Raw genomic sequence first — 26438 nt, forward strand, 5'->3', positions numbered from 1 at the left:
TATAATTATTTTTAGGGCTGGGAAAAGATTAATCGCGATTAATCGCATACAAAATAAAAGTTATTTTTTGCATAATATGCATGTGTGTACTGTGTGTAATTATTGTGTATTTAACCACAAACAAATACATGTCAGATTATTTTTTATTTATATATAATATAGAATATATAAAAATATAAATAAATATATATACACATGTAAATGTTTCTTAAATACATACATGAATATGTGTGTGTATTTATATGTACATAATAATTACACACAGAACACACTCATATATTATGCCAAACATCACTTTTATTTTGTATGTGATTAATCGCAATTAATCTTTTCCAAGCCCTATTTTCTATGTAATTTTGGGTAAATCAACAATACACCAATTGTTAAAAAATAAAGGTTACTATAAAAATGCTTATTCTTGGCTATTTTTATTGTACACAGATCACAGATTTGCGCGATATGAATACATTTTTTTGTTTTGTCATTTCAGTGTGGAGGGATAAATGGAGAAAAGCAAATGGAAAAATAATAGAATAATTAAAATATATATTAGTTAATTAAGTATACAAAAGTGTTGCAATCAATAAAAATCATCCAAATTAATATTTTTACCTCATTATAGTGTCTCGTGACTATGCATGTTATGTCACAAGACATGCAAGAACCAATGAGATTCAACAATAATCACTATATTTGAATTAAACACTTACGTTTTTATTTTTGGATGAATTATTTATAAAGATGATTTAGCATCGCTGATTTAATAGTCTGATGAATTTTGATTCAACTTTGCTGATTCACAGTGTGGTACAGGGGTGAACATTACCATATCTGCCAAAAATATTTCACTCCAAAATCAAAGATAATAAATAAAATTACATTTTGCATGTATAAATAAACAGTAAAATGTACATGTCATTATTTTCTATGTAATTTTGGGTAAATTAAAAAATACACCAATTGTTAAAAAACAATGGTTACTATAATTATGCTTATTCTTGGCTATTTTTAGTGTACACAGATCAGTTGTTTGTGCAATATGGATACAATTTTTTGTTTTGCCATTTCAGGTTGGAAGGATAAAATGCAGGAAAGCAAATGGAAAAATATTAAAATAATTAAATTATATAATAGCAAATTAAGTATACAAAACTGTTGCAATCAATAAAAATAATCCAAATTAATATTTTGACCTTATTAAGTGTCTCTTGACTATGAATTTTTTTGACAGAAGACATGCAATAACCAATGATATTCAACATTAATGACACTAAATGTGAATTTGGCACTTTTTATTTTTGGATGAATTATTTATAAAGATGATTATGTCAGGAAAACGGACTCAGAGTCAAGTGCAAGTTAAATAGTTTATTTAGAAAAATAGAACAAAAGAGCAAAGTCCCTGGTAGATCCACACACGGCGTACGCCCGTTGACACAATAATCCAGTACAGATCCAAAGGAACAGAGAGAGCCACCCACGCGCTCCGTCGAGAACGCCAGCCCCGTCACCACACGCAACAGAGGGATGAACACGCCGCCCTGAAGGTGGATGGCAGGCGGAGATGGAAGATGGAAGTCCAAGTTCTCAGACGGGTAATCCACTGTGTAATCCAGATGTAAAAGGACCACCCGGAAACCACTGGTCACCGCCTAAAAACGAAGCGAACCAGCGGTTCCGAGAAACAACAGATGTAAGAGTCAATATAATCCACAAAGGTAAAATGGGTGTACTCCACTCACGGGTGATGAAGCAAACCGGAGGGAGAGGGAGACAGCTGGTATACCGCCTAGAAGCGAAGCGAACCAGCTGTATCGAGAGACAAACAAAGTCAATATACTCCAATACTCCACAAGCGAGCGGTCCGGGTGAAGATGAGTCCCCGAACGCCGAAACCAAACCTGGGGTAACAGAGGAGAAGACAGAGAGCGACTGACAAGACAAGGCAGGGCAGCAGGACTGTGATAAAACAATGAGTGCGCAACGAAGGACAGGACTACGTGCAATATAAAGGAAAAGGTAAACGAGACACCACCGGTGACCAATTACCAAAACAAGGGGGCGGAGTTAGTGAACACACGAGGAACCGGCACCACAGGTAAACAACACACACACACACACACACAGATCACACAGCCATCGATCACCCAGCAGTCATGACAGTAGCCCCCCCTCCACGACCGGCACCAGACGGACCGGGAGACTCACCCTGTCGCCGACGGAGGTCCTCGATCAGCCCAGGATCCAGCAAATCCCGACCCGTAACCTAGCTCCTCTCATCAGGACCGTATCCTTCCCAATCCACTAAATACTGAAATCCTCTGCCCCTGCGGCGGGAGTCTAGTAACCTCTTAACAGTGTAGACAGGGGCACCATCCACTAGACGAGGGGCGGGGGGATTAGGGGCAGAGACAGGGGGGTTATAGCGAGCAAACATCACAGGTTAAACCTTGGATACATGAAAAACAGGGTGAACCCGACCAAGAGAAAGGGGTAACTTAAGCTTTATCGTCACCGGATTAATGACCTTAGAAATACTGTATGGCCCAATGAATCTCGGAGCCAGCTTACGAGAAGGCTCACGGAGAGACAGATCCTTGGTAGAAAGCCATACCTTTTGACCACAAACGTAACGGGGTGGAGGTCGCCGATGACGATCAGCTGCAGCTTTGGTTCGTCTGGAATTAGATAATAACAGTGTCTTAGCTCTCCTCCAGGTGCGTCTGCACCTGCGTACGAAAGCTAACGCAGACGGAACCGCTGCCTCGGGCTCCTGTGATGGAAACAGGGGGGGTTGATAACCGATGGAAAGTTCAAACGGGGATAAATTGGTAGACGTAACGGGAAGAGAATTATGAGAATACTCAACCCACGGGAGCTGATCGCACCAGGAATTCGGATATTGTGACGACAGACAGCGGAGCGTTCTACCGAGATCCTGATTAGCCCGTTCGCATTGCCCATTGGTCTGCGGGTGATAACCAGAAGACAAGCTGGCCGTGGCGCCAATTTGTCTACAAAACTCCTGCCAAAAACGAGAGATGAACTGAGGACCCCTATCTGACACTACGTCAGTCGGAATACCATGTAATCGAAAGACGTGATTAATCAAAACCTGAGCCATTTCTTTAGCAGAAGGTAGCTTGGGCAGGGGAATGAAATGAACCGCCTTCGAAAAACGATCCACCACAGTTAGAACAACAGTGTTACCATTAGATGCCGGTAAGCCAGTGACAAAATCAAGGGCTATATGAGACCAGGGGCGGGAGGGCACGGGCAAAGATTTAAGCAGACCAGCGGGTGGTAAATTAGATGCTTTATTACGAGCACAAACCGAACAGGCTAGTACAAACTGTCTGACGTCAATGGACATAGAAGGCCACCAAAAACGCTGACGGACGGCAGCCAACGTTCTCCGAATACCTGGATGGCCGACAAATTTGGATTTGTGACCCCACCGGATGACATCGGAACGTAACCGCTCAGGAACCCATAGGCGACCCGCTGGACACCCCTCCGGAACTTCCCCCTCCCGGCCGGCCTCTCTCACCCGCTGTTCGATTCCCCATACAAGGGCGCCGACCACCCTCCCCTCCGGGAGAATGGTCTCCGTCCTCTCCGAATCGGACTTTTCGAACAGACAGGAGAGAGCATCAGGTTTGGTATTTTTCGAGCCAGGCCGGTACGAGAGGGTGAAGTTGAAACGATCAAAGAAGAGTGCCCAACGAGCCTGCCTAGATGTTAGTCATCTGGCCGAACGGATATATTCAAGATTCTTATGATCCGTCCAGACCAGAAAGGGCTCCGAGGTTCCCTCCAACCAGTGACGCCATTCACCCAAAGCGAGTCTAACCGCCAACAGCTCCCGATTCCCTATGTCGTAATTACGTTCTGCTGGGTTTAACTGGTGAGAGAAAAAAGCACACGGATGTACTTTCCCATCAATAGACGATCGCTGTGATAAAACGGCGCCTACCCCGACATCAGATGCATCCACTTCCACTATAAATTGTTTAGCCGGATCGGGAATAGAGATGACAGGCGCAGAGATGAACCGGGATTTTAACACAAAGGCCTCCTGAGCCTCTCTATTCCAACGGAAACATACATTAGGTGAAGTGAGAGCAGTAAGAGGCTTAGCGATCTGACCAAAATTTCTGATGAAACGCTGATAAAAATTGGCGAACCCCAGAAATCGCTGAAGCTCCTTCCGAGTGTCAGGTACTGGCCAATCGGCAACCGTCTTGACCTTAGCGGGATCGGGACGAATTTCTCCCTCGGCAATGACAAAACCCAGAAACGAAACCGACTTCCTGTGGAACTCGCACTTCTCCGCCTTAACGAATAGCTGATTCTCTAATAGCCGTTGTAAAACCATGCGAACGTGCTGAGTGTGTATCTGCATGGAGGGAGAAAAGATGAGAATGTCATCGAGATACACAAAGACAAATCTGTTAATCATGTCACCCAGCACTTCATTGACCATGGTCTGGAAGACAGCTGGAGCGTTACAAAGACCGAACGGCAGAACGGAGTATTCCCAGTGTCCTGAGGGTGTGTTAAAGGCTGTCTTCCACTCATTGCCCTCTCTAATACGTACCAAGTGATAAGCGTTACGCAGATCTAGCTTGGTAAATACGCGCGCTCCCTGTAATAACTCGAATGCTGATGACATTAATGGCAAGGGGTACTTATTCTTAACAGTAATGTCATTCAGCCCTCGATAATCAATGCACGGACGAAGAGACCCGTCTTTCTTCTTTACAAAGAAAAATCCAGCACCAGCTAGAGACGAGGAGCGGCGAATGAGACCGGCTTTAAGAGCGTCATTAATGTATTTATCCATAGCCTCTCTTTCTGGTTTAGCTAGGGAAAATATACGACCCTTAGGCGGAGAAGTGTTGGGAAGTAGTTTGATCTCGCAATCATACGACCGATGAGGAGGCAGAGAAGTAGCCCGGGACTTACTGAAAACCTGATACAGATCCGAGTACTCCGCCGGGACCCCTGAGAGATCGATAGCCGGAACCTGCGAGACAGAACAAGAGACAAGAGAAGGAGCAGGACCAAGACAAGAAACATAACACGAAGACTTCCAAGATAACACAACATTGTTCTGCCAATCAACGTGAGGATTATGTTTGGATAGCCAGTCATGACCTAAAATGACTGCCGATTGTGAATCCTCTAAGATGTAAAATTCAATCTCCTCACGATGATTGCCAGAAACAAACAAACTCACAGGGGGTGTGCGGTGCGTGATCACAGCCATATGCTGGCCCTTCAATGTCCAGGCAGACAAAGGAGAGGAGAGAGGGATGAATGGAATACCCCAGGACTTGGCCAACCCAGCATCCAAAAGACACGCCTCCGCACCGGAATCCAGCAACGCCTGTGACGGGAAAGAGTTAATAATGACAGGTAGTGTGGTGCTGCTTACGGGAGATTTAAATGACGATGTGCCCACCGAGACTCCCAGGTTCATCGGCGGGCGTGAGCTTTTACCGGAACAGGTGGCCGCCAGATGCCCCGGCTTGCCACAATACAAACAGAGGCCATTAGACAGCCAACGATTTCTCTCTCCAGCAGAAATCCGGAACTTGCCCAGCTGCATAGGCTCCTCGGAGGGCGTCTCTGAAGCGATCTCCCCTGGTTCCGACATCAGCTGGCGAAATGAGCGACGCAGATCTCTCTGCCGATGGCGAGACTCGACCCTCAGAGCCAGATCGATGGCAGCTTCCAGGGACGTGGGTGGCTCCCTCAGTGCAATCTCGTCTTGAATACCTGGCGTGAGACCCTCGAGGAACTGTGCTCTTAATGCCGCGTCATTCCAGTTGCAGCAAATAGCGAGCGTCTTAAATTGTATGGCAAAATCTGTCACAGAGTCATTACGTTGCCGTAATGTCACCAACTCAGCCGCTGCCATGTCTCCCTTGAGTGAGCGGTCAAACAATTTTAACATCTCCTCCTCGAGAGCCTCAAATGAAAAAGTAAAAGGAGCTTTAGCCCCCCAGGCGGCCATACCCCAGTCTCTCGCCCCTCCAGTGAGTAATGTCAGGACATAGGCCACCTTGGAAGTGGATGAAGAAAATTGACGGGGCTGGAGCGCGAAGACGAGAGAGCACTGCTGTAAAAAGGATCTGCAGGTGTTGGGATCGCCATTGTAGGTGGGGGGTGTAGCCGTGTGTGGCTCCCGTTCAATCGAAACGGCTCCTCCGGATGAGGTTGGGGCTTCATGGTGAGGAGTCACTTGGTCCAAGCGATTGCTGAGTTCTTTCAGTTGCTCAGACAGGATGCTGAAATCTCTGGCAGCAGCAGACAATAACGACGAATGTTGGTCGATGGCCGCCCCCTGCTGGTGAAGGGCGGTCTGCACCTCCAGACTTTCTAAACTTGCTGACTCCATTAGTGGCGCACTCATCTGTCAGGAAAACGGACTCAGAGTCAAGTGCAAGTTAAATAGTTTATTTAGAAAAATAGAACAAAAGAGCAAAGTCCCTGGTAGATCCACACACAGCGTACGCCCGTTGACACAATAATCCAGTACAGATCCAAAGGAACAGAGAGAGCCACCCACGCGCTCCATCGAGAACGCCAGCCCCGTCACCACACGCAACAGAGGGATGAACACGCCGCCCTGAAGGTGGATGGCAGGCGGAGATGGAAGATGGAAGTCCAAGTTCTCAGACGGGTAATCCATTGTGTAATCCAGATGTAAAAGGACCACCCGGAAACCACTGGTCACCGCCTAAAAACGAAGCGAACCAGCGGTTCCGAGAAACAACAGATGTAAGAGTCAATATAATCCACAAAGGTAAAATGGGTGTACTCCACTCACGGGTGATGAAGCAAACCGGAGGGAGAGGGAGACAGCTGGTATACCGCCTAGAAGCGAAGCGAACCAGCTGTATCGAGAGACAAACAAAGTCAATATACTCCAATACTCCACAAGCGAGCGGTCCGGGTGAAGATAGTGATGGTCGTTTTCGAAGCACTGCTTCATGAGGCTTCGAAACATTTACGAATCTTTTGTTTCGAAACAGTGGTTCGGAGCTTGTTTCAAACTGGCCCAAGTCACGTGATTTTAGCAAACGAGGCTTCATTACGTCATAACTGTTTCGAAACGTTTCGAAAATCCGATGGTTCACCACTAGGGGGAGTTGATCACATGACCAGTGTCTAATAAGTTTAGGTGAACTCGGGTCAGTTTTATTATGAAAGTTCATAAAACATCCATCCTTCTGACTAATAACACTACCATGTTGTCTACTTTTTGTTTATAGACAGATTTAATGACAAAAATGTGCATAATTAAAAGGGTAGTTCGTTTTATTAATTTGTTTGCCCTAAATAAAACTAAAAACACATAATACACTTTTAACTATGTCTTAATTAAGTTAAATAATTTTTTAAACATATTTTAATAAAAATCTTGCTATTATTTTGTAAAAAAAAAGTGTAAAATGTTTGGACACATCTGCTTATACACTATTTTGACCAGCAGGGGTCGCCAGCGTGTGTGGGTTTCGAACTGCTTCGAAAAACTGAATCAATTTTCGAAGCAATTGGTTCAATTGATTCGAAGCTTCGAAAAGTTTCGTTTCTCCCATCACTAGGTGAAGATGAGTCCCCGAACGCCGAAACCAAACCTGGGGTAACAGAGGAGAAGACAGAGAGCGACTGACAAGACAAGGCAGGGCAGCAGGACTGTGATAAAACAATGAGTGCGCAACGAAGGACAGGACTACGTGCAATATAAAGGAAAAGGTAAACGAGACACCACCGGTGAACAATTACCAAAACAAGGGGGCGGAGTTAGTGAACACACGAGGAACCGGCACCACAGGTAAACAACACACACACACACAGATCACACAGCCATCGATCACCCAGCAGTCATGAGAGATTACGCATCACTGATTTAATAATTTAATGATTTTGATTAAATTTTGCTGATTCACAGTGTTGTACAGGGGTGATCATTACGATATCTGCCGAAAACCTATTTACTCCAAAATCAAAGATAATAAATAAAATAAAATAAAATTACATTTTGCATGTATAAATAAACACAGTAAAATTAATATGTAATGATTTTCTATGTAATTTTGGGCAATTCAAAATACACCAATTGTTAAAAAACAATGGTTACTATAAATAAGCCTATTCTTGGCTATTTGTTTTGTATACAGATCAGTCGTTTGCGCAATATGGATAAAAAAATTGTGTTTTGCCATTTCAGTGTGAGGGATAAAATGGAGAAAAACAAATGGAAAAAATATTAAAATAATTAAAATAAACAATAGTTAATACAGTATACAAAAGTGTTGCAATCAAAAAAAATCATCCAAATTAATATTTTGATCTTATTTCGTGTCTCGTGACTATGCATGTTTTGTCACAAGACATGCAAGAACCAATGAGATTCAACAATAATGACTATTTGAATTTGGCACTTTTTATTTTTGGGTGAATTATGCATAAAGATGATTACGCATCACTGATTTAATAATTTAATGATTTTGATTCAACTTTGCTGATTCACAGTGTGGTACATTACCATATCTGCTGAAAAAAATGAACTCCAAAATCAATAATAATAAATTACATTACATTACATTTTGCATGTATAAATAAACACAGTAAAATTTATATGTAATTATTTTCTATTCAATTGTGTTTGTAATATATATAATATTTTATACTTAACCTTTCCTTTTTAAATTTTGGTGTGAAACTTGACAGATTCCGTAAGATTCTCACAGATATAAATCAGTATAAAAGACTGATTCATTTTGATTGTCTCATGTTTAAAACACAAAAAAGACATTTAACATATTCATGGCTCATTTGGCACATATTACATTTTCTTAATACAAACAAAACACATCTGCTGGACACCACAGATCCTCGAGAGGTATGAAAGTGAGACAGGCATATAATAAAAAGACAACATTCAGACAGACAGCTGCTCTAACTCACAGTAACTATGTCCTATGAGATCTGGCACTTCACGTCTACGTGTCACTGTGTTCATTTCCACTGATGCTGGTGAGATTTTATGTTATAAGTCATGGCAGCTGATCTCAGCAGAAGTGCAGTATCATCCTAATGGTCTCATAGATTGAGTTTAAATGTGTGTGTGTGTGTGTGTGTGTGTGCGTCAGCTGGACTGAGTTTCTGTAACTGCAGTCTCCAGTCCGACTCTCCTAAGTGATTCTTCATACTTCCTTTTCCCCAGAGTCACTATATCGTCCACTTCGTCAGCTAAGTCCTGCCTACCGCTGTCCGCAAGTGCCTTCATCAGCCGTTGGACTGCTCCAGGCCCCGCCCCCTGTTGCCCTCTCGCCCAATGAAACAGCATCGCCAACACCTGGGCACCAAAGTTGTCCCTGACAAGAAATAAACAGAGATCTTTGGAGTAAAGTCAAAATTTCACCTCTCAGACAATACACACACAACCTTGCTTTTAAGAAAGTCCGATCCTAAGAATCTTCAATATTGTTGCTATCAACATTTATTTTTGCTTTTTAATGGAATTTTAGGATATTTTTATTTTACACAGATCGTTTGTGCAATGTGGCAAAAAAATTTTGTAGGGATAAAATGGAAAAAAACAAATGGAAAAATATAATAAAATAATTAAATTTATAATAGTTAATTAAGTGTACAAAAGTGTTGCCATCAATAAAAATAGTATTAAATGTGGACATAAATAAATAAGGCATATAATTATGAATGTAAAACTGAAAAATACATTTATACATTTATTTTAATTTAATTTACAAATAATTGTTAACTATTAACTATAAACATTAGAAATAAATTAAGACGTTTTGTGCTATAATAATACTCACAAATATTTTATTATAGGGCTGTCAAAAGATTGATCACGATTACTCGCATACAAAATAACAGTTTGTTTTTGCATAATATATATGTGTGCACTGTGTGAATAATTATTTTGTATATATAAATAAACACACACACATGCATGTATGTATTTAAGAAACATTTACATATATGCACATTGACGTGTTTTTCATGTGGTTTTACAGTGGGTATGTAAATTTGCAGTAATTTTACGATTGATAACTGTATTTAAAAAAATGTGGAAAATCTGTAAAATAAAACAGTAAAATTCTGTAAAATTACAGTTTTTTAGTGTGTGTGTGTGTGTGTGTGTGCGTGTGTGTGTGTGTGTGTGTGTATTTTTTATATATTTTATATTAAATATAAAAAATATATACACAAATAACATTTTTCTTAAATGTATACGTGTGTGTGTGTGTGTGTGTATTTATATAATTACACAAAATACTCATAAATATATTATGCAAAACAAACTTTTATTTTGTATGCGATTAATTGCGAGGAATCTTTTGACAGCCCTATTTTATTAAATGCAATATTTCATGATGTATTCAATTATGTCATGCTATATATTAAACTATTTCTGCTATATTTTCAATGATGCACATTCAACTAAATTAAGATAATTAGTTGCTTAAAAAGCTATCTTAGAGATTTGTTGGAATGTAAAGACAAAAAGATGAACAGATTGTTGGAAAGGACAAAGGTTTTGTGTGTGTGTGTGTGTGTGTGTGTGTGTGTGTGTGTGTGTGTGTGTGTGTGTGTGTGTGTGTGTGTGTGTGTGTGTGTGTGTGAATGCGTGTGCCAAATGTATGTACGTCCTGCAGTGTGTCACAGATGGTTTTAGTGATGGGAATGAGATCAAAACAAACACACAACATTCTCGTGAATCACGTTACATTCTGTCTCTCTTAACATTACTAGCTGCGTTTCCTTTACCTGTCAAATTGTGCGAAATTAAAAATACACTGAATGGAAAAACACGCCAATTACGCAAACACTCCCATATATATCGCAAAAAGTTTTATGAAAGCATGATGTTGTTTATCTAAGGGATATTTCGTAAAACTGCAATGGAGATCATTCTTTAAAATGTGTGGATAGTGGTCATGCAAAATCCCCAAATGTCTCACCAACTACCCTGTACTCTGTAGGCAGTTTATAAACAGCTATGTGTTTGTTTGTCTCCCTTGGGCACGATGCAGCAGGTGCTAAAAGAGGCACTACTACATTGCACAACTCAACAAAGGTTGTTCTGTTCCTCCAAAACCTCTGAATCAAAAGTTCCTCCCAGAAAAACCTCAAACATGGCCACCATGGCCTGCCACGAATGCTTGGATAACACCTACGTCTCCTTTGATTAAAAATAATGGTTAGTGGTGTGGCTGCGATTTAACATCCATCTCCATCATTTTTTGAAACGACTTATCATGCAAGAAAAATATATGTTGTAGGTGCAAAACATCAGTTAATAGAAACAACATCATTTAGCAATACTTTTTATTGACATATGAAAATATAGCTAAAGTTTTGAGAAAATCTGTAATGGAAACCGGGCTGCTGTATCATCTCTCTGATTCAGATCATATCTCAGATCAATGATTTGGGCAAGATTACATACAAAGTCAATGCAAAGGATTGTAAACAGGATCACACCAATGTTGCTTGCCCATATTCACAATACTACAGCTTTTTGTGATTTATATCAAGGTCTATAACCTGTCCTGCATGACTAAAGTGTTCATGTTTTATAAACAGCACCATCTGCTGGTGAATGTTGGTGGTTCTAATCTACTGCTCACCTGTGGTCGTTTCGTATCCTCTGCAGCTGGTCGTAGTTGATGCCCAGATTTATGCCAATGTTCTGCCAATCTTGATTGATGCGTAAGGAGATGGACAGCAGGTTGGTTTGTGTCAGATAGCCGCTCTCCGGGTCACCCAGATTCAGCTCGCCGTAGATGTTCCCTTCAGAGTCTGAACCCTGTGTGTGTGTGTGTGTGTGTGTGTACATACAATACAAAAAAGCTCTCAGATGTCTGTCATTGACTTTCTAATAAGTCTGTATTTTTTATCTTGGGCTCCGTTCCAAAAACTAAAACGCTTCTATTAAAAGACCAAAATCAGTTAAAATGATTCCCATTTTTATTAAAGGAATCCTCCACTTTCATAAAAAGAATCCTGATAATTTATTCGCCCGCAAGTCATCTAAGATGTTTATGTCTTACTTTGTTCAATCAAGAAGAAATTAAGTTTTTTGAGGAAAACATTCCAGGATTTTTCTAAAAAAAATTTCAACGGTCTGCATTTTTAATGCAGCTTCAAAGGCCTCTAAACGATCCCAACGAGGCATAATGCGGCTTTCACATAGGACACGGTCTGCGCTGCCCTCGCCGCTGGGTTCAGCGCAGCCAAGCGATTTGCGCTCTGCTGCCCAGACCAAAGTAGGCAGGTTTTCAATAAATTACTACAGTGTTTATATGTGGGTTAAATAGGGGATTAGGAATACAGACGCTGATGTTGCCCGTCACCAATTCACGTAACTTTAAAGGGTAACTAAACCCCTGGTCAGAGCCTGACTCCACCTACTGGCAATATTTGAACAATGCAAGAAAAGTGGGCAGATCCCAAGGAGATAGAGGGGACGAACTAAGTGTGTGGTGAGATCGTAACAAGGGCGTAGTGATCTTGAACCTGCTTACATCACGAGTCATTTTTTGGACCTAACATCCAATAGGAAAATTCAACTGCAGTAGCCACCGTTCAACCTGAAGAGGGCAGCACTCAGATGTTTTCACACCATATATTGTAGTATGGAAACACTTTATATCCAAATGTCAAAAAACTGACTAAAATCAATGAACAGCACTAATAAAGCCCCATTCTTAAAGATCATTAACTAAAAAAAGTTGGTTTAGGGTTTAGTTACTCTTTTAAGCAACACCAACGCATTTTTGCTCTTAGCTCCCCCTACAGGTTGGAAGCGGAATTGTCCATTACCACTGTCGTAAATAATTTAGCCTACTGTAGCAAAGCTGTCTCTGATTGGATTGAAACTTGCCGTAAAGCACGTTTTTGTAGTTTTCACTCGAACTACAGGACCGCGGCCCGACGGTTGTAAACTTCTTTAATGCGGTTTTGGCCGACAGAGGGCTGCAAAGCTAATGTGAAAGTTTCGACATTTTTGAAAATGTTATTTTAAGGTAAAAAAAACTCTTTGGTGTAACTTTTAAGCTGGCTACTTTACTTAAAACACACCTGACATGCCAACTTGAATTGCTACGTGTTTCCATGACACGGCTTTCCTTCCGATGTCTCTGTATGAGCGTAAACTTGTACTATAAAGCTCCGGGAATTCCGAGTATAAGCTTTTCATCCATTTTGATTTTGGTGCTTGTTTGGATGCCCCGTTTCTATTGGTCGCATGGGTAATCGTCACAGAGCGCAGAGCAAAAGTTAAACTATTTTGAACTTTGACCACGGTGTGAGCGCAAGCTACGCTTTCCTCGGCGCAACAACAAACCGCCCTCGCAGCCCACACCGCGTCCTATGTGAAAGCCACATAAAATGCCAAAAAACGTACTTTTAAACCACAACTTCTCGTCAAGCACTAGCCTTGCGATACGCTAGCATGACCTTGCGTATTACGTAATCACGTCGAAAGGTCACGCATGACGTATGCGAAACTACCGCTCCAGTGTGAATGGTTCACAAGTGTGCGTTTTTATCTGATTACGTAATACTTTAGGTACCGCTGGCACATCACATGGTTAGTGCAAGAGGAGAAGTTGTGGTTTAATATGGTGAATGTTTCGCTAAATAAGAACCTTATGTCTGGGTTGGGATCATTTAGAGACCTTTAAAGCTGCATTGAAACTATAAACTTTCCACTATATGGAGGAAAATCCTGGAATGTTTTCCTCAAAAACTTAATTTGTTTCCCACTGAAGAAAGAAAAAATGGGGGTGAGTAAATTTTCTGGATTTTTTTGATGAAAGTGGAGTAATCCTTTAATACTTCTGAATAAAATATTGCATAAAAAATGTAACATATATCTGTACATCTAATCGCAGTGCATTCTGGGATTTTATTATCCGTAAAGCATACGAGAAATGATTCCTTTCATAATATGATGCCAACTGTATAGCTAACAGCTTCTAGGGTTTCAAACAGGCGTGTAATGGGTTCCAGGATATCTTACAGGAAGTCGAAGAGGAAGTGTGGCCATCCATTGGTTGTCATGCCCCTTTCTCTTACAAGCAACTTCCTCCGGAAGGTCAGTGGGCACTTCACCCCTGTAAAATGAGACCTGTAGAAACACACAACGTTATATAGAAGAGATAAAGTTACACCTTTAAACCTGTGTGCACCTGTATTAATATCATATGATCATAAATGACCAATGCAAAATCTGTTTCATAGCTGAAATGGACAAAAGTAAGGGACATTTTTAAATGACTGGACTACTACATGGCTGTTCAGGTTAGGGACCATGACACAGTAAAATTTTGTACATTTAGGTAAAGTGTTGAGCGATGTTTATGTACAAAGAAGTTTAAACACCAATCTCACCTGCCCTCTCACGGTGCCTTGCTGTGAGGCGGTCGGGGACACGTGGACCTCTTTAATGTTCTTCAGATGAGAGTAAAATGTAAACGAGAGCCTTCCATCTCTACAGTCAGGACGATCTTGAAACATTAATTAAAATGTGGTAAATACAACAGTATTTAACAACAGGATGACCGTAACGGTGTATGCGTGTGCCCACCTGCGTTGACGTCTATGCCCCTCTCAAAGCCGGCGAAAAACTGCTCACCCTCCAGCAGGATACACAACTCAGATGGCTGAGGACCTTCATATTGCTCAGAGAGAGACAGCAACCTGCTTTCAGCCTGTACAAACACAAAATGCAGTCATAACACTGCTTTAAAGTTTATGTTTGGTGATGCTGGTGATCAGACATCACACACTTCACCTTATCAGCAGGTAAGCACTGCAGCAGAACCTGAGCTGGGTCGGTTTTCCTCTGTTGCACCAGGAATCGAACCCGGAACTGTTTTAACCGATGATACATCTTCCTTACGACCCCACTAACGCATCGGTGAGTGGTGTACCACAACCAATACCTAAACACACACGCACACACGTGACAGATTGTACAGGTTTGAGTTTGGGTATGCGTGCATGTGTGCGGGCAGACTCTTACCATGAAAAGTGTGTGATGGAGAAGATGGCGTAGATGTGGGTGACGTGGAGGGACACCTGTGAGGTGATGTCAGTCCAGGTGTGAGCCGCGGGGTCGCCGTGCATCAGGTGCAGACGGGACATGTCCACCATGTGTCCTGAACATACAAACATAAATGCTTGATTTTAAGAATGCTGGGCAAACTGCGTACAACACTGTATCCCACAATGCATTGCGTTCAACTTGCATTTCCAGTTAACTAATGGTCTTGATTAATATTTCATCAGATTTTCATGTGTGACATTAGTCCTTCCAGAAAAACGTGATTATGCGATTGCATGATTCAATGCATAAAGAGCCAAAGTCCGCATATGTATGCAGGTGATTCTCGCGAAATTAGACTTATGAGGTGTCATGAAACATTTTGATAAAAAAAGTAAATGCTATCAAAATAAGAAGCATACAGTTACAAACAGTACTATTTTGCACATGATTTTAAATGACATCATACAAAGCAATTTTGTTGTTTTTTCCGCATTTGAGGGGGAAATTTTCATTACCGCAACGTGTCCATGACTGGATTTGGGTTCTTTGACATGGAAATATTTATAATTAAAAAATCTAAAAAATAAAAAGCTTCAGTGCATCTTATACTTTAAACATTTACAGTAAAGAAACATGTGGTGTTTGGTGGTCATTGGTAAATGTGGAGACAATAATAAGGGACATAAATGTGTCCAAGAAAATTTTTCTCATCTCCGCAACAATTTTCAATCATTGTTTAAGCCCTCAATGAACTAAAAATTGTTGGAAGGGACACAATTGACTGTGACACTCAAGATGGCTACCAGGTAAGTAGTTCTTATTTTTTCTCTCCAGATAAAAGTTGAAATTTTGTTTGTCATAGTGCCTAGACAACTTTTTAGTTCTCATTACCGAAACATGAGTTTGTAAATGCATATATTTATTGTAATATCATGTTGCGGTAATGATAATTTTTGATAATAATAATCTAAAAAATGTAAATAATTCTATAGGAAATATTTTTTAAATCCTCTAAAAATAATGGTTATAGTAAGTCCAGACCTTAATCTTATACGTGCAAAAAAATTGTCTTCAAGGGCTTTTTAAAAAAAACTGATGCTGGACACCTCTTAAATCTGGATTTCGTGAGAATAAACCATGCGGGGGCCGAATTTTTTTAATACGCCGCACTTTCACGGCATAAATTGCAGATTTCTAAACCCATCTTTTAGAGGATTTAAAAAATATTTCCTATAGAATTATTTACATTTTTTAGATTATCAATATATAAAAAAAATTATCATTACCGCAACCTGACATTACATTAAATATATGCACTTACAAACTCATGTTTCGGTTATGATAACTAAAAAGTTGTCTAGGTACTCTAACAAACAAAATTTCAACTTTTATCTGGAGAGAAAAAATAAGAACTGCTTACCTGATAGCCATCTTGAGTGTCACAGTCAATTATGTCTCTTCGAACTAATTATTTTTGAAAATGTTAGTTCCTTGAGGTCCTAAACAATGATTGAAAATTGTTGCGGAGGATGAGAAAATTGTTCTTGAGAACTCCTGATGGAAAGGAATTTGCGGGGCTTGCATGATTTCATAATCCCCGGATTTTCATAGCAAAAAGTCATATATATCTTAGCAAAAAGTAGAAAAATGTTGCATTTACTTCACACATGGGAATGTAAGGAAGTGATGTAATTACGCGCCGTGAACTTCAATGAAAAGCTGCAAAAGCTGCAAACAGTTTTTTCAAGTTCATGCAGTTTTTGCAAGTTCCTGCATTTTTGGAAAGTTCCCACAATTTCATTGCATAAAATTGCATTAATATCCCGCATATTCCATCGCTTTTTTTTAAGAAAACGTGCCGCAAGATCAATGATTTTTGCACGCAAAAATTACTAAAAAACTCTGAGTGATGAGAGAAATTTAGTGTACAATACAGATGAATGACACGAAAAAATATGATGCCGTACCAGTGACTCCAGGTGGAAGGGGTATCTGCACTGTGATTGGCTGAAGAAAGTGCACGCTGGGAGTTTGGTTCAGGCAGAGTAGAGGGCTGGCACTCGCCTGAGGGTCTCCAGTGACATCATGCACTTCAGACAGCGCCACCTGCAGGACCTTAGGGAAACAGCAATGCATTAATATAAACACGGATGCGGTGTTAAAATCTGTTTTTGGTACAGACCTGTAGTGTGATGGTACGCATCTCTGTTGTGCACTCTGGAGGGAATGTAAGTTTAATTCCTGGGTCGAATTGCGATACCAACAGCGCCCCCACTGGAGACACTGAGCAACTGTCCAGGAAAGGACGAGAGATGACGACGAACCACGAGAACTGCGGCACACTGCAGCAAGCTAACTAAACACACACACAAAAATTTTGAATTACGTATGCGTACATATGCTAATATCCGAAGTGACGGAGATGATGATGTGCTTACCCGTGCTGGACGACCACCCGGCCTGCAACTGTGTCTCTCACTGCCTCTCCTGGTTTGGGTGGATAGCGTCATCCATGACCGGCCATCAAACTTACGAACTGTGACGTCACCTTTCCGTGTTTTACGATAAGGTATGCACACTTCTACCGGCTAAAAGAAATGACTGTGAATTTTATTAATCATTATTTATTATTATTATTCAAACCGAAAGCATTGAATGTCTCCCACCTTCTGAAACGTGGCTCCGTGTGGGCGGAGCTCTAGCGGACGACTTAAAAGGACATCATGTTCCTCTAGCCACACCCACTTCCTGTCCGGTCTCCTCTCCCCCCACTTAAGCTGTGTGATGGCGCTTACACATCTTCGCGGAAATAAGAGCTCCGCCCCTCCAGGAAGAAACACATGACAACCAGCAGGTGAAACTGAGAAACTGATAAGGGTAGACACAAGATTGGCTGTTATGCATGAAATACGTAGTATGTAGTATTGTATACTTAATGCTCAATTCAAAACAGCATGTGAAGCCATGCACTACTCAGTATGATACATATAATAAATGTCATAAATAATAAACGTCTACAGGATTAGTTGAAAGTTAAGCATGTTGAATGCCCCTGTTTTAGACAATATTATGGCCACATTAATGTCACACTGTTGTCAAAGTACAAACGTAAATAAGGTTGTATTTAATTTTTGGTAGTATGGTCAAATAATGACTCAATGGACTGTGGCAAAAATCGTAGCTTCATGTTCGTTCATTATACTGTAAAGGTATGGTAACGTTGAGCCCATTGCATTGTGGGATTCAGTATTCAGTGCAGTTTGTTCTGGTTGGATACTACAAATGATTCCTTCCACATAAATAGAAAATCAGAATACTTGGCGAAGTGTACTACATACTATTTAAAGTTATACTGTAGTGTGCCATTATGAACATAGCCAATGTCCGACCCATGCTTGTGTTAAATATTTAAGTGTGTTTGGACTGTGTTCACCTGTGTTCATCGAATCGAAGGTGCAGTTCGGGAATCTCACAGTCTTCTATAACTAAAACACAAACAGTAGAATTAAAACTCATTGATAGTCTGAGCAATAAATGAAGATACAGAAATGCATAACATACACCAAACAAATCAGATTTGTTTCAGAAGCAAATGGTCATTTTATTATTACCAGTTTTGTAATACTAGCAAACTATTATATATTACTCATGTCACCCTTACTGGGAGTCACAGGGGCGAGTGGTGGTGGGGTCGGGGGTCGACCCAGTGGGTTGTTCCTCACATCCAGATTCACAAGCAATGGGAGAGACTGCAAACTTTCCGGAATGCTTCTCAGCTCATTACTCTCAATTACTAAATGCCTGAGAGAACGGAGAGATCCTGAGAGAAAGCAAAACAGAGAGAATTCAGGAAGCCATTCAAGCAGACATAATATGACTCCTTTAACATGCAGGGTTCCCACACCTTAGTTAACTTCAAATTCAAGGACCTTTCAAGGACTTTCCAGGTCCAATACCCTCAAATTCAAGGACTAAATGTGGGGACACATTTCAAGTGAGAGCAAGGATTGTGTTACCTTTTAAGATACATTGTTACAGTTCCCTTTCGAGGGAACTCGCGCTGCGTCACTGCGGTGACACTTTGGGACGCCTCCAGGGGTAAGTGTGTCTGAATGTGTATATCAAATTCAACCAATGGTGAGGCTTAATGACAAAGACAGGGTGACGCGGGAGCCAGAAGTATATCGCTATCTGAAATATTGCCAAAGATGGCGTTACAGGGACGCAGGAAGTATGGCAAGGGAGACGCAGCCAGTGTCTCGTTCCCTTCTCAGGGAACAACAGTTACATACGTAACCCGAGACGTTTTCATGTGTCAAACACAACTATGCAAAAAAGCATTTTGGTATGAATCAACATTCACATTCAGAAGATATAAGCATTTATATTTTTTTTTTCCAGAAAACTTTTTTTAATTTTAAATTTTGCGTCTTACGTGCCTTATGGGATAGAAAGTGTTCATCCAATGCACACTGAGAAATCTCACCAGACCATCCAGGTATTTCTTGTCTACTGTTTTTTGAATACTGAGGTCTTGGATATACTTCATCTATTATATAGCATTAAAGTAGGATTTTCGGATGCAAGGTGAGAGTATTTAGATGCATCTAAATATTATAGGCTCCACCATTCAACATGCAAGTTTGTAGACTTAATGGATCTGTCTAATGCTGGTGTGTCCCTTACCCAAACTCTCTGGTAGCACCCTAAGTCTGTTATTGGACACCTCCAGTTTCTGCAAGTTCTTCAGCTGACCCAATTCATCTGGAAGAGCCTCCAACAAGTTGAAGGACACGTCCAGTTCCTCCAGTCCGCAGAGGAGCCCCACTGACCGGGGTAGATCCACCAGCCTGTTCCCCAGCAGGTTCACTCTCTGAAGGGACACAAGCGTCCCCAGACCCTCGGGTAGAGCCGTCAACTCATTGTGACACAGCAGGACCTCGACGAGGTGAGGGAGAGAGAGGATGCAAAGAGGAAGAGTTGAGAGGCGGTTGAAGGAGAGATCCAGATGAACGAGTAAAGAGAGAGAGGAGAAAGAGGGTGGGAGAGACGTGAGGAGACCGGGGAGAGGGTCACCACGGGCGTCATGAAAAAGGTGTCCTTGTGTTGGAGACCGAAAATAAGAGAAAGAAAAAATATATAAACACAAGAAATGGGTTAGACAGATGGACAGTAAATGCAAACTATTATTTTTGTCCAAAATAAGCTACCTGTGTAACACACTCAGCATGTGTGCTATGCATGTGTGTACCTCTGATAGTCAGTGAGCGCAGTTGTCCGAGTCGAGGCAGCACATCCAGCGCTCTCTCTAGCGCCCCCTCTTCTTCTGAGCCCAGTCTGAGGTACTGCAGGTCTCTCACACGCTCCTGAACGCACCCCCACAACAACGGCAAAACATCTGCTCCGCCTTGATACACGTCCAGCACCAGCCTGTCCTCCACTAACACGCCATCCAGCTCAACGGATGGAGGAAGAGGAGGAGAGAGAGAGGGCAGAGAAGAGGAAGAGGAGGAAGAACAGAGGAGCGAGTCTGAGATGGACGGAGCCCAGGTGTCCACCAGGCCCGAAGAGAAAGAGTGAGGTGTGCCATTTCCTGCCCCAATTGTTAATCTTGACAAGGGTATTTCAGAAAAGTTCATCTTTGGCTCATCTTTGGTTGGTCTTGCATATGAGATTTGCTCCACGTTGAGATCCGATGAGGTCATTGAATGAACTTTTTCCTCTTCTGCTCCCATCATCGACGGTTTTTCATCTAGAAAGATACATAGATTACCAACATGCAATAATGGTAACTATTACAATACATTGTGCTATACAAAAAACAAACCTTCAGTATGTGACCACGCCATCATCTCTCTTTCATTTACAAAACCCTCCACACTTCTTTCCAAATGTCCTTCCTCTTCTCCTCCTCCATCAGATGTGATGGTCCCTCTCCTCTCCTCATGTTCATTCAGTTTCTCCATTTATTCTCTCCTTCAGCTCCTCCCACAAACCCCAAACAATAAGAAACTGACAGGAGAGATGAAGCTGACGCCTCCATCCTCATCTCTCCATCTCTGTGGTGGGATCATCATATCTCTAGACCCGACATCCATGTCCAGACACGCTCCTGTACGGGAGTGACAAAAAACAATCTGAGAGACAGAAAGGTGTTAATTGAAAAATGCTCAGGATCAGTGAGGTAAAATGAACTGAATGGTGAGTAAAATAACTGGCATTAGTGATAAATAAAAATATCAGCCATTTATTTGGTCTATTTTGGGGTTGCTCTGTATTATATTGACTAATGATGTAAATGGGTCAGTGGCAAAAATGGTTTGGCAAGATTAGAAATTCAAAAACTTGTTTTAAAAGCACGCATCAGGTTTATTTCATTGCACATAGTGTATTTATGTTAATTTTATGCAATAAAAAAATTACATTTGCACTATTTTTATGAAAGTTAAGACTGAATGGACCTGAAAATGTCAAATGGTGTAACAGCCAATTGCGGCAAAGAATGAGAAATATTAAATATTTTACCCAACTTGATGGCATGTAACCGTAAACATCAAAAAAATTAAATATAATTTTATTCGTTATTTCTAAATGTAAATTTTAATGCGTTTTAGTAAAATTTGTCCGGAAATATGCTGTTTTCGTAATAATCTTGACAAATGATGTAAAATGTATGTGAAAAAATCATATTACACTAAACTAGATGATTATATTTAATTCCACATTTTTTATTAATATATATTTATATCTTCATTTAAAAAAAAAAACTAGTTACACCAGTTGAAACAGACAGGTTACACCACATTGACATTTTTGCAATTATCCCCCAAATATTCTTTTTAAAATTAAATAAAACCAGAAATTTTTCTTTTCTCAAAAATAGAAAATGTATGCCGGTAATCTGCAAATTTATTTTGACATTTTACCCTTTTACATTTTATTACGGACATGTCATTGACCCAAATACTTGCAATGATCATCCATGCTTCTACTCAGCTATTAGGGTAACTATAGTTTATGCCAAAGTACCACATTATTACTACTGTAAAACCATGGTAAATTATAATGGGGTTTTCTTTAAACTGTGAAAGAACAAATTCAGAGTCATTTTGTCACTGTCGTTTTGATTTGTTTTGTAAGTGCAGATTACATTGTGAATATAACAATTTATTACACAGTAGTAACAATCACTGTAGTATATATATTATAGTATTACTGACGTAACTATGATATTAGCATGGTAAGTGTTTAAGGACACTAACGTCATTCATTCAAAATTTGTATACAAATGTATTTCAATAACAACCAAACTCGTTTAAGACTTACGCAACTCACACGCGCGGTTCTTGATGACGGTAACATATCTATAACTTTAAACAATACGCATGCTCTAAAACTAACATTGATTAAACTAAACTGTATGATGTGTTTATGAAATCTCACGAGTTTATTTACTTCCGTGTTGCACGCGCATGTTTGATGCGCGCCGCGGAACTTTGGGCAAAAGGCGGGACGGAATCTCTTAAAGAGACAGTGACCATTTAAATGAGTTCTCTCAAACGTGATACAGTACAAGAAATCCATTACACACTGTCAGGAAAAATGGTCCCAAGCTATCACTGGGGCAGTACCCTTTACCATTTAGGGACAGATATGTATACATTTAGTACCAATATGTACCTCTGAGGCATATGCACTCTCTGGTACCCAATATGCACCTTTGAGGTACTAATTTGAACTCTTTTAGGGGCAAGGGTGTACAGTACTTTTTGAAAAGATACTGCAGTCAATTTCTAAGTGTACTAAAAAGAGGTCTTTGTATTTTGTTATGTGCTTATGTTGTAAAATAGTCTCCAATATGGCAAAAAAATTACTTTAATATATTTAAAAAAATATATATGTGCTTGAAATTTATTTTCAAAAAAAAAATTCAGTAATATATATATTTTTGGGACATTTTTGTATATTTTGAAATATATTTATAAAATAAATATATTTTAAAGGATTTATATTCACGTCGCATGAGAAAATGGTTAAAATTAAAAATATTTTTAAATATTTTAAACATACATATACATTTTATTCTTATACTTTATTCATTTATACAAACGTATATATTTTGGCCAGGAAAAATATATTTTTGCCGTATGGGTTGTTCAGTCAGAAATGAATTTGTTGCCCCTGAAATACATTTTGAAATATATTCTCATAAATACATTTTTTTTTTTTTTTGCCATATGGACTGTTACTTCTAGATTTTAGCATTATAGCTTTAATGTTGATGTGAGATTGTGGAAGAGAGAATCAAGTGAAGCATCATTTCTCTGTTTGTTTATAAGCATGTCTGAACATGATCCATTCTACCACCTGCTGAAGTGTGCAATTGGTTTTGCCCCATGAGATCAGTGCAAGATTTTAACCACAAGAAAAATCCATAATAAGTTTCCTTTTGATGAGGAGAAAAGACAAAAGTAGAGCATGACACAAGCATCTAAGCATCAGAAGAATTTTATTTTGATGGAAAATAATGAACTGGGTGTGTCTGGTATTAATGTTATAAATAAAATCCTATTTTTATTAAGTTATGTGTTTTATAAGAATAACAATGTATAGTTTACTGTAGGTGAAATGTGAAGCATAATGTGAAGAATAATATTAAATATCAAAACACTGATTCTTTCATTTTAAACATTGATTTAAGAGGAAATGGCCAATGATTGCCCTCACAAAAATATTTTCCTTGAGATACTGTTTATTAAAAGCACTGGCAGTCCAAATGTAGGACAAAGGATACAGTTTTGCTGTTGTCATTTCACAACTAATGTTTTAAGGAACAGAACAACCTAAAAACAGGAAAGTTCATTCATCACGCTCTAAAAATATCTGCATATCCGCATGGCAAAGCAACAAACCCTAAAACCCGTAGGTAATCTGTAATACAAAATTAATGTACATGAATAGGTGTTATCATTTATTCGTCTAAAACTATTTTAACGCATTATGCTTTTCAGTTTTTACATGCTGTTTTTGTGAACAGCATGTAAAATTGTACATAAATATATATAATACATATATACACACACACATATGGACAAGCCATTTAAAGAATCAATAAAGTAATGCAAATATGATAAAAGACAAATATGTCGTTTTTTTGCTTTTTATTTAAATGATAAGTGTTCACACATAGATTATTTTTGATTGATTAATTTTTTACTTAATTTCATATTATTTCAATTATATGTGCATACTAAACTCAAAATAGCATGTTAATTATAAAAGTTAATGAGCAATATGTATCATCTATGTTGTATACAATAGCAGCAACAAACTATTGATTATATGCATTGACCATTTTTATACATAAATAACATACGTTTTACAATAATGTTGAACATAAAATTCATTTATATAAAGCATTTACATGTATGATCTTGATAGTTAATCATTAGTTATTATTACTATTATTATCAAGACAAATTCCACGCTGTTTTGTGTGAGATATATTTTGGAAGGGATGCCCAGAATTTTACTTTGTGGAACTGTGGTGGTTCCACCTCTTGAATTGGATAAAAACACATTTTTATTAGAGTATCAGCGGTGTCAGTCCGGAGAAATCTGAACTTTTTTGACATCCAAAACAAAAAACACATTTTCTGTGGGAACACTGCCCATGTTCCAGTAAATACATACAGGGAGATTTCTATGGATGACACAACTTTTATTAATTTAGAAAAACAGTCCCCTGGTGGACATATTTTTACAACAATGTCATTTGGGAGTAACCCTGGCAGTGTAAAACACTGTATAAAGGTGGAAAACACCATCAGCCTAAAAAAACACATCGTATAGGGACTGGGGCTATAGGTTGTTCACAGTTTTCACTCCAGATAAGCCTGCTGTTTATTGTCAATATTTAAGCAAACATTTTATTGAAATTTAAACTTCAATAAAAAGACACATACATATTTTAAGTCAAGAGAAACTGTAATTGTCAACATTACACATATGGACAGATTGTTCCAATAAAAACTCCTGCTCTTACCCAACTTTAATGAAAAGTTTTAGCTTTAAAGTGATTAACTTTTAGTTTACATTTCTGACTTAAACCCCTATAACTGCTAAAATAGACAAATAGACAGACAATAACAAAGTAAAATGCTTTAGAGAACTGCGTCATAGTGCAAGAAAACATATAAATTAAACGTAACAACAGAACTGAAAACAAAACAACAGCACGCGTTCGTGGAAATATTTGAAATGACAGCTAAAGAGGGAGGGGCGGGGTTCACGTTCGCGCCGTCTGATTGGCTAACACCGACACGGTGTCACCCACCTGTCAACACGCCCCTCCCTTCGTACTTTCATAACAACCGGTGCCAAAGTCACAAAAACAAACTCGTTGGTCACTCTACTCGAACTTAATTTACAAGCCAGCAGATGAATCAGATCACCAGGTCGCGTTTAGGACATTTATAACATCGGAGCCGTTCGTTTTAGTTTTTTAAAGTTAACTTAGTAAGTTAACTGTAACGTCAATGAATCATCGATATGCGGCGGTAGCCGGTGATCATTGTAATTCCAGACGGATTTAAACACACATAGCTTGCTCTAAAGTCTCCTTCAGTATGTTTCCCCTCGACTCCCCGTGGAGTATCTCTTTCGCCGGGTGTGGGTTTTTGGGTATTTATCACATTGGAGTCGCCAGCTGCCTGCAGGAACAAGCGCCGTTTCTGGTGGAGAACGCGCTTCACATTTACGGCGCGTCCGCGGGCGCGATCACGGCCTCAGCGCTGGTCAGCGGGGCCTGTATGGGTAAAATCACTTTTATATATCTTGTTTATTTTAAATCAAATTAAAATATATTAAATTACAACGTTTATGTTATATTAGTAACTTTGTACCATGGTAATACCATGTTTTGGACTATAGTATTAGGTATTTCAGAGTATTATAAAATAACACTGCAGTTTAGTACCATAGTAAGTTATATTTCAAAGTACCAAGCATAATTGTATCTTGTTAAACATCTCCCTACTGAAGAGACCAGATAAAACCAGCCTAAGATGGTTGGGTGGTTTTAGCTGGTCTCCCAGCCTGGTTTTAGCTGGTGTAGCCTGCAGAAGTTTTTTTAGCCACTTTTTAGCTGTTCTTATCTGGTCAGGCCGGGAAACCAGCTCACACACCAGCTAAAACCAGCTTGACCAGGCTAGGCTAGGAAGACCATTTTAAACCAGCTACTTCCATCTTAAACCAGCTAACACCAGCCAACCAGCTTAGCCAAACTGGACACAGTTCCAGCCTGGTCAAGCGGGTTTAAGCGGGTGGATCAGCTGGT

At 39.7% G+C, this 26438-nt stretch overlaps 2 protein-coding genes across 3 annotated transcripts in view; one reads left to right on the forward strand and one right to left on the reverse strand.

Annotated features, from left to right (window-relative positions):
• Positions 1–7655: 7655 nt before the first annotated feature.
• On the reverse strand, positions 7656–22606 carry pidd1 (p53-induced death domain protein 1). Its single transcript, XM_065277491.2, has 17 exons — positions 22427–22606; positions 20928–21212; positions 20352–20852; positions 19787–20200; positions 18762–18920; positions 18534–18585; positions 17767–17968; positions 17539–17688; positions 17283–17456; positions 17068–17215; positions 15077–15212; positions 14846–14996; positions 14639–14762; positions 14443–14558; positions 14072–14179; positions 11676–11854; positions 7656–9392 (listed from the first exon to the last, which is right to left on the reverse strand). The coding sequence occupies exons 2-17, from the start codon at positions 21064–21066 to the stop codon at positions 9164–9166; spliced, it is 2982 nt and encodes a 993-aa protein (XP_065133563.1). The 5' UTR covers positions 21067–21212; positions 22427–22606; the 3' UTR covers positions 7656–9163.
• A 2847-nt stretch (positions 22607–25453) lies between these two features.
• pnpla2 (patatin-like phospholipase domain containing 2) overlaps positions 25454–26438 on the forward strand; it is a 13659-nt gene continuing 12674 nt past the window's right edge. The window contains exon 1 of one of the 2 annotated variants that reach the window (XM_065277494.2): positions 25454–25915. In XM_065277494.2, coding sequence (XP_065133566.1) covers positions 25729–25915 — 187 coding nt within the window. In that variant the 5' untranslated portion in view covers positions 25454–25728. The remainder of the gene's footprint in view (positions 25916–26438) is intronic. The other variant, XM_065277495.1, reaches the window with a different exon arrangement.

The sequence above is a fragment of the Paramisgurnus dabryanus genome, chromosome 23, assembly GCF_030506205.2.
Source record: "Paramisgurnus dabryanus chromosome 23, PD_genome_1.1, whole genome shotgun sequence".
Taxonomy (NCBI): Eukaryota; Metazoa; Chordata; class Actinopteri; order Cypriniformes; family Cobitidae; genus Paramisgurnus; species Paramisgurnus dabryanus.

Bases quoted from the DNA above. Each gene is read 5' to 3' on its own strand.
- pidd1 (XM_065277491.2), bottom strand. From the start codon at position 21,066: ATGGAGAAACTGAATGAACATGAGGAGAGGAGAGGGACCATCACATCT. The intron at 18,921-19,786 runs GTAAGGGACACA...GCTTTCTCTCAG, and splicing joins GGTGCTACCAGAGAGTTTGG to GATCTCTCCGTTCTCTCAGG. The intron at 15,213-17,067 runs GTACGGCATCAT...TTGTATGTTCAG, and splicing joins CCTTCCACCTGGAGTCACTG to GACACATGGTGGACATGTCC.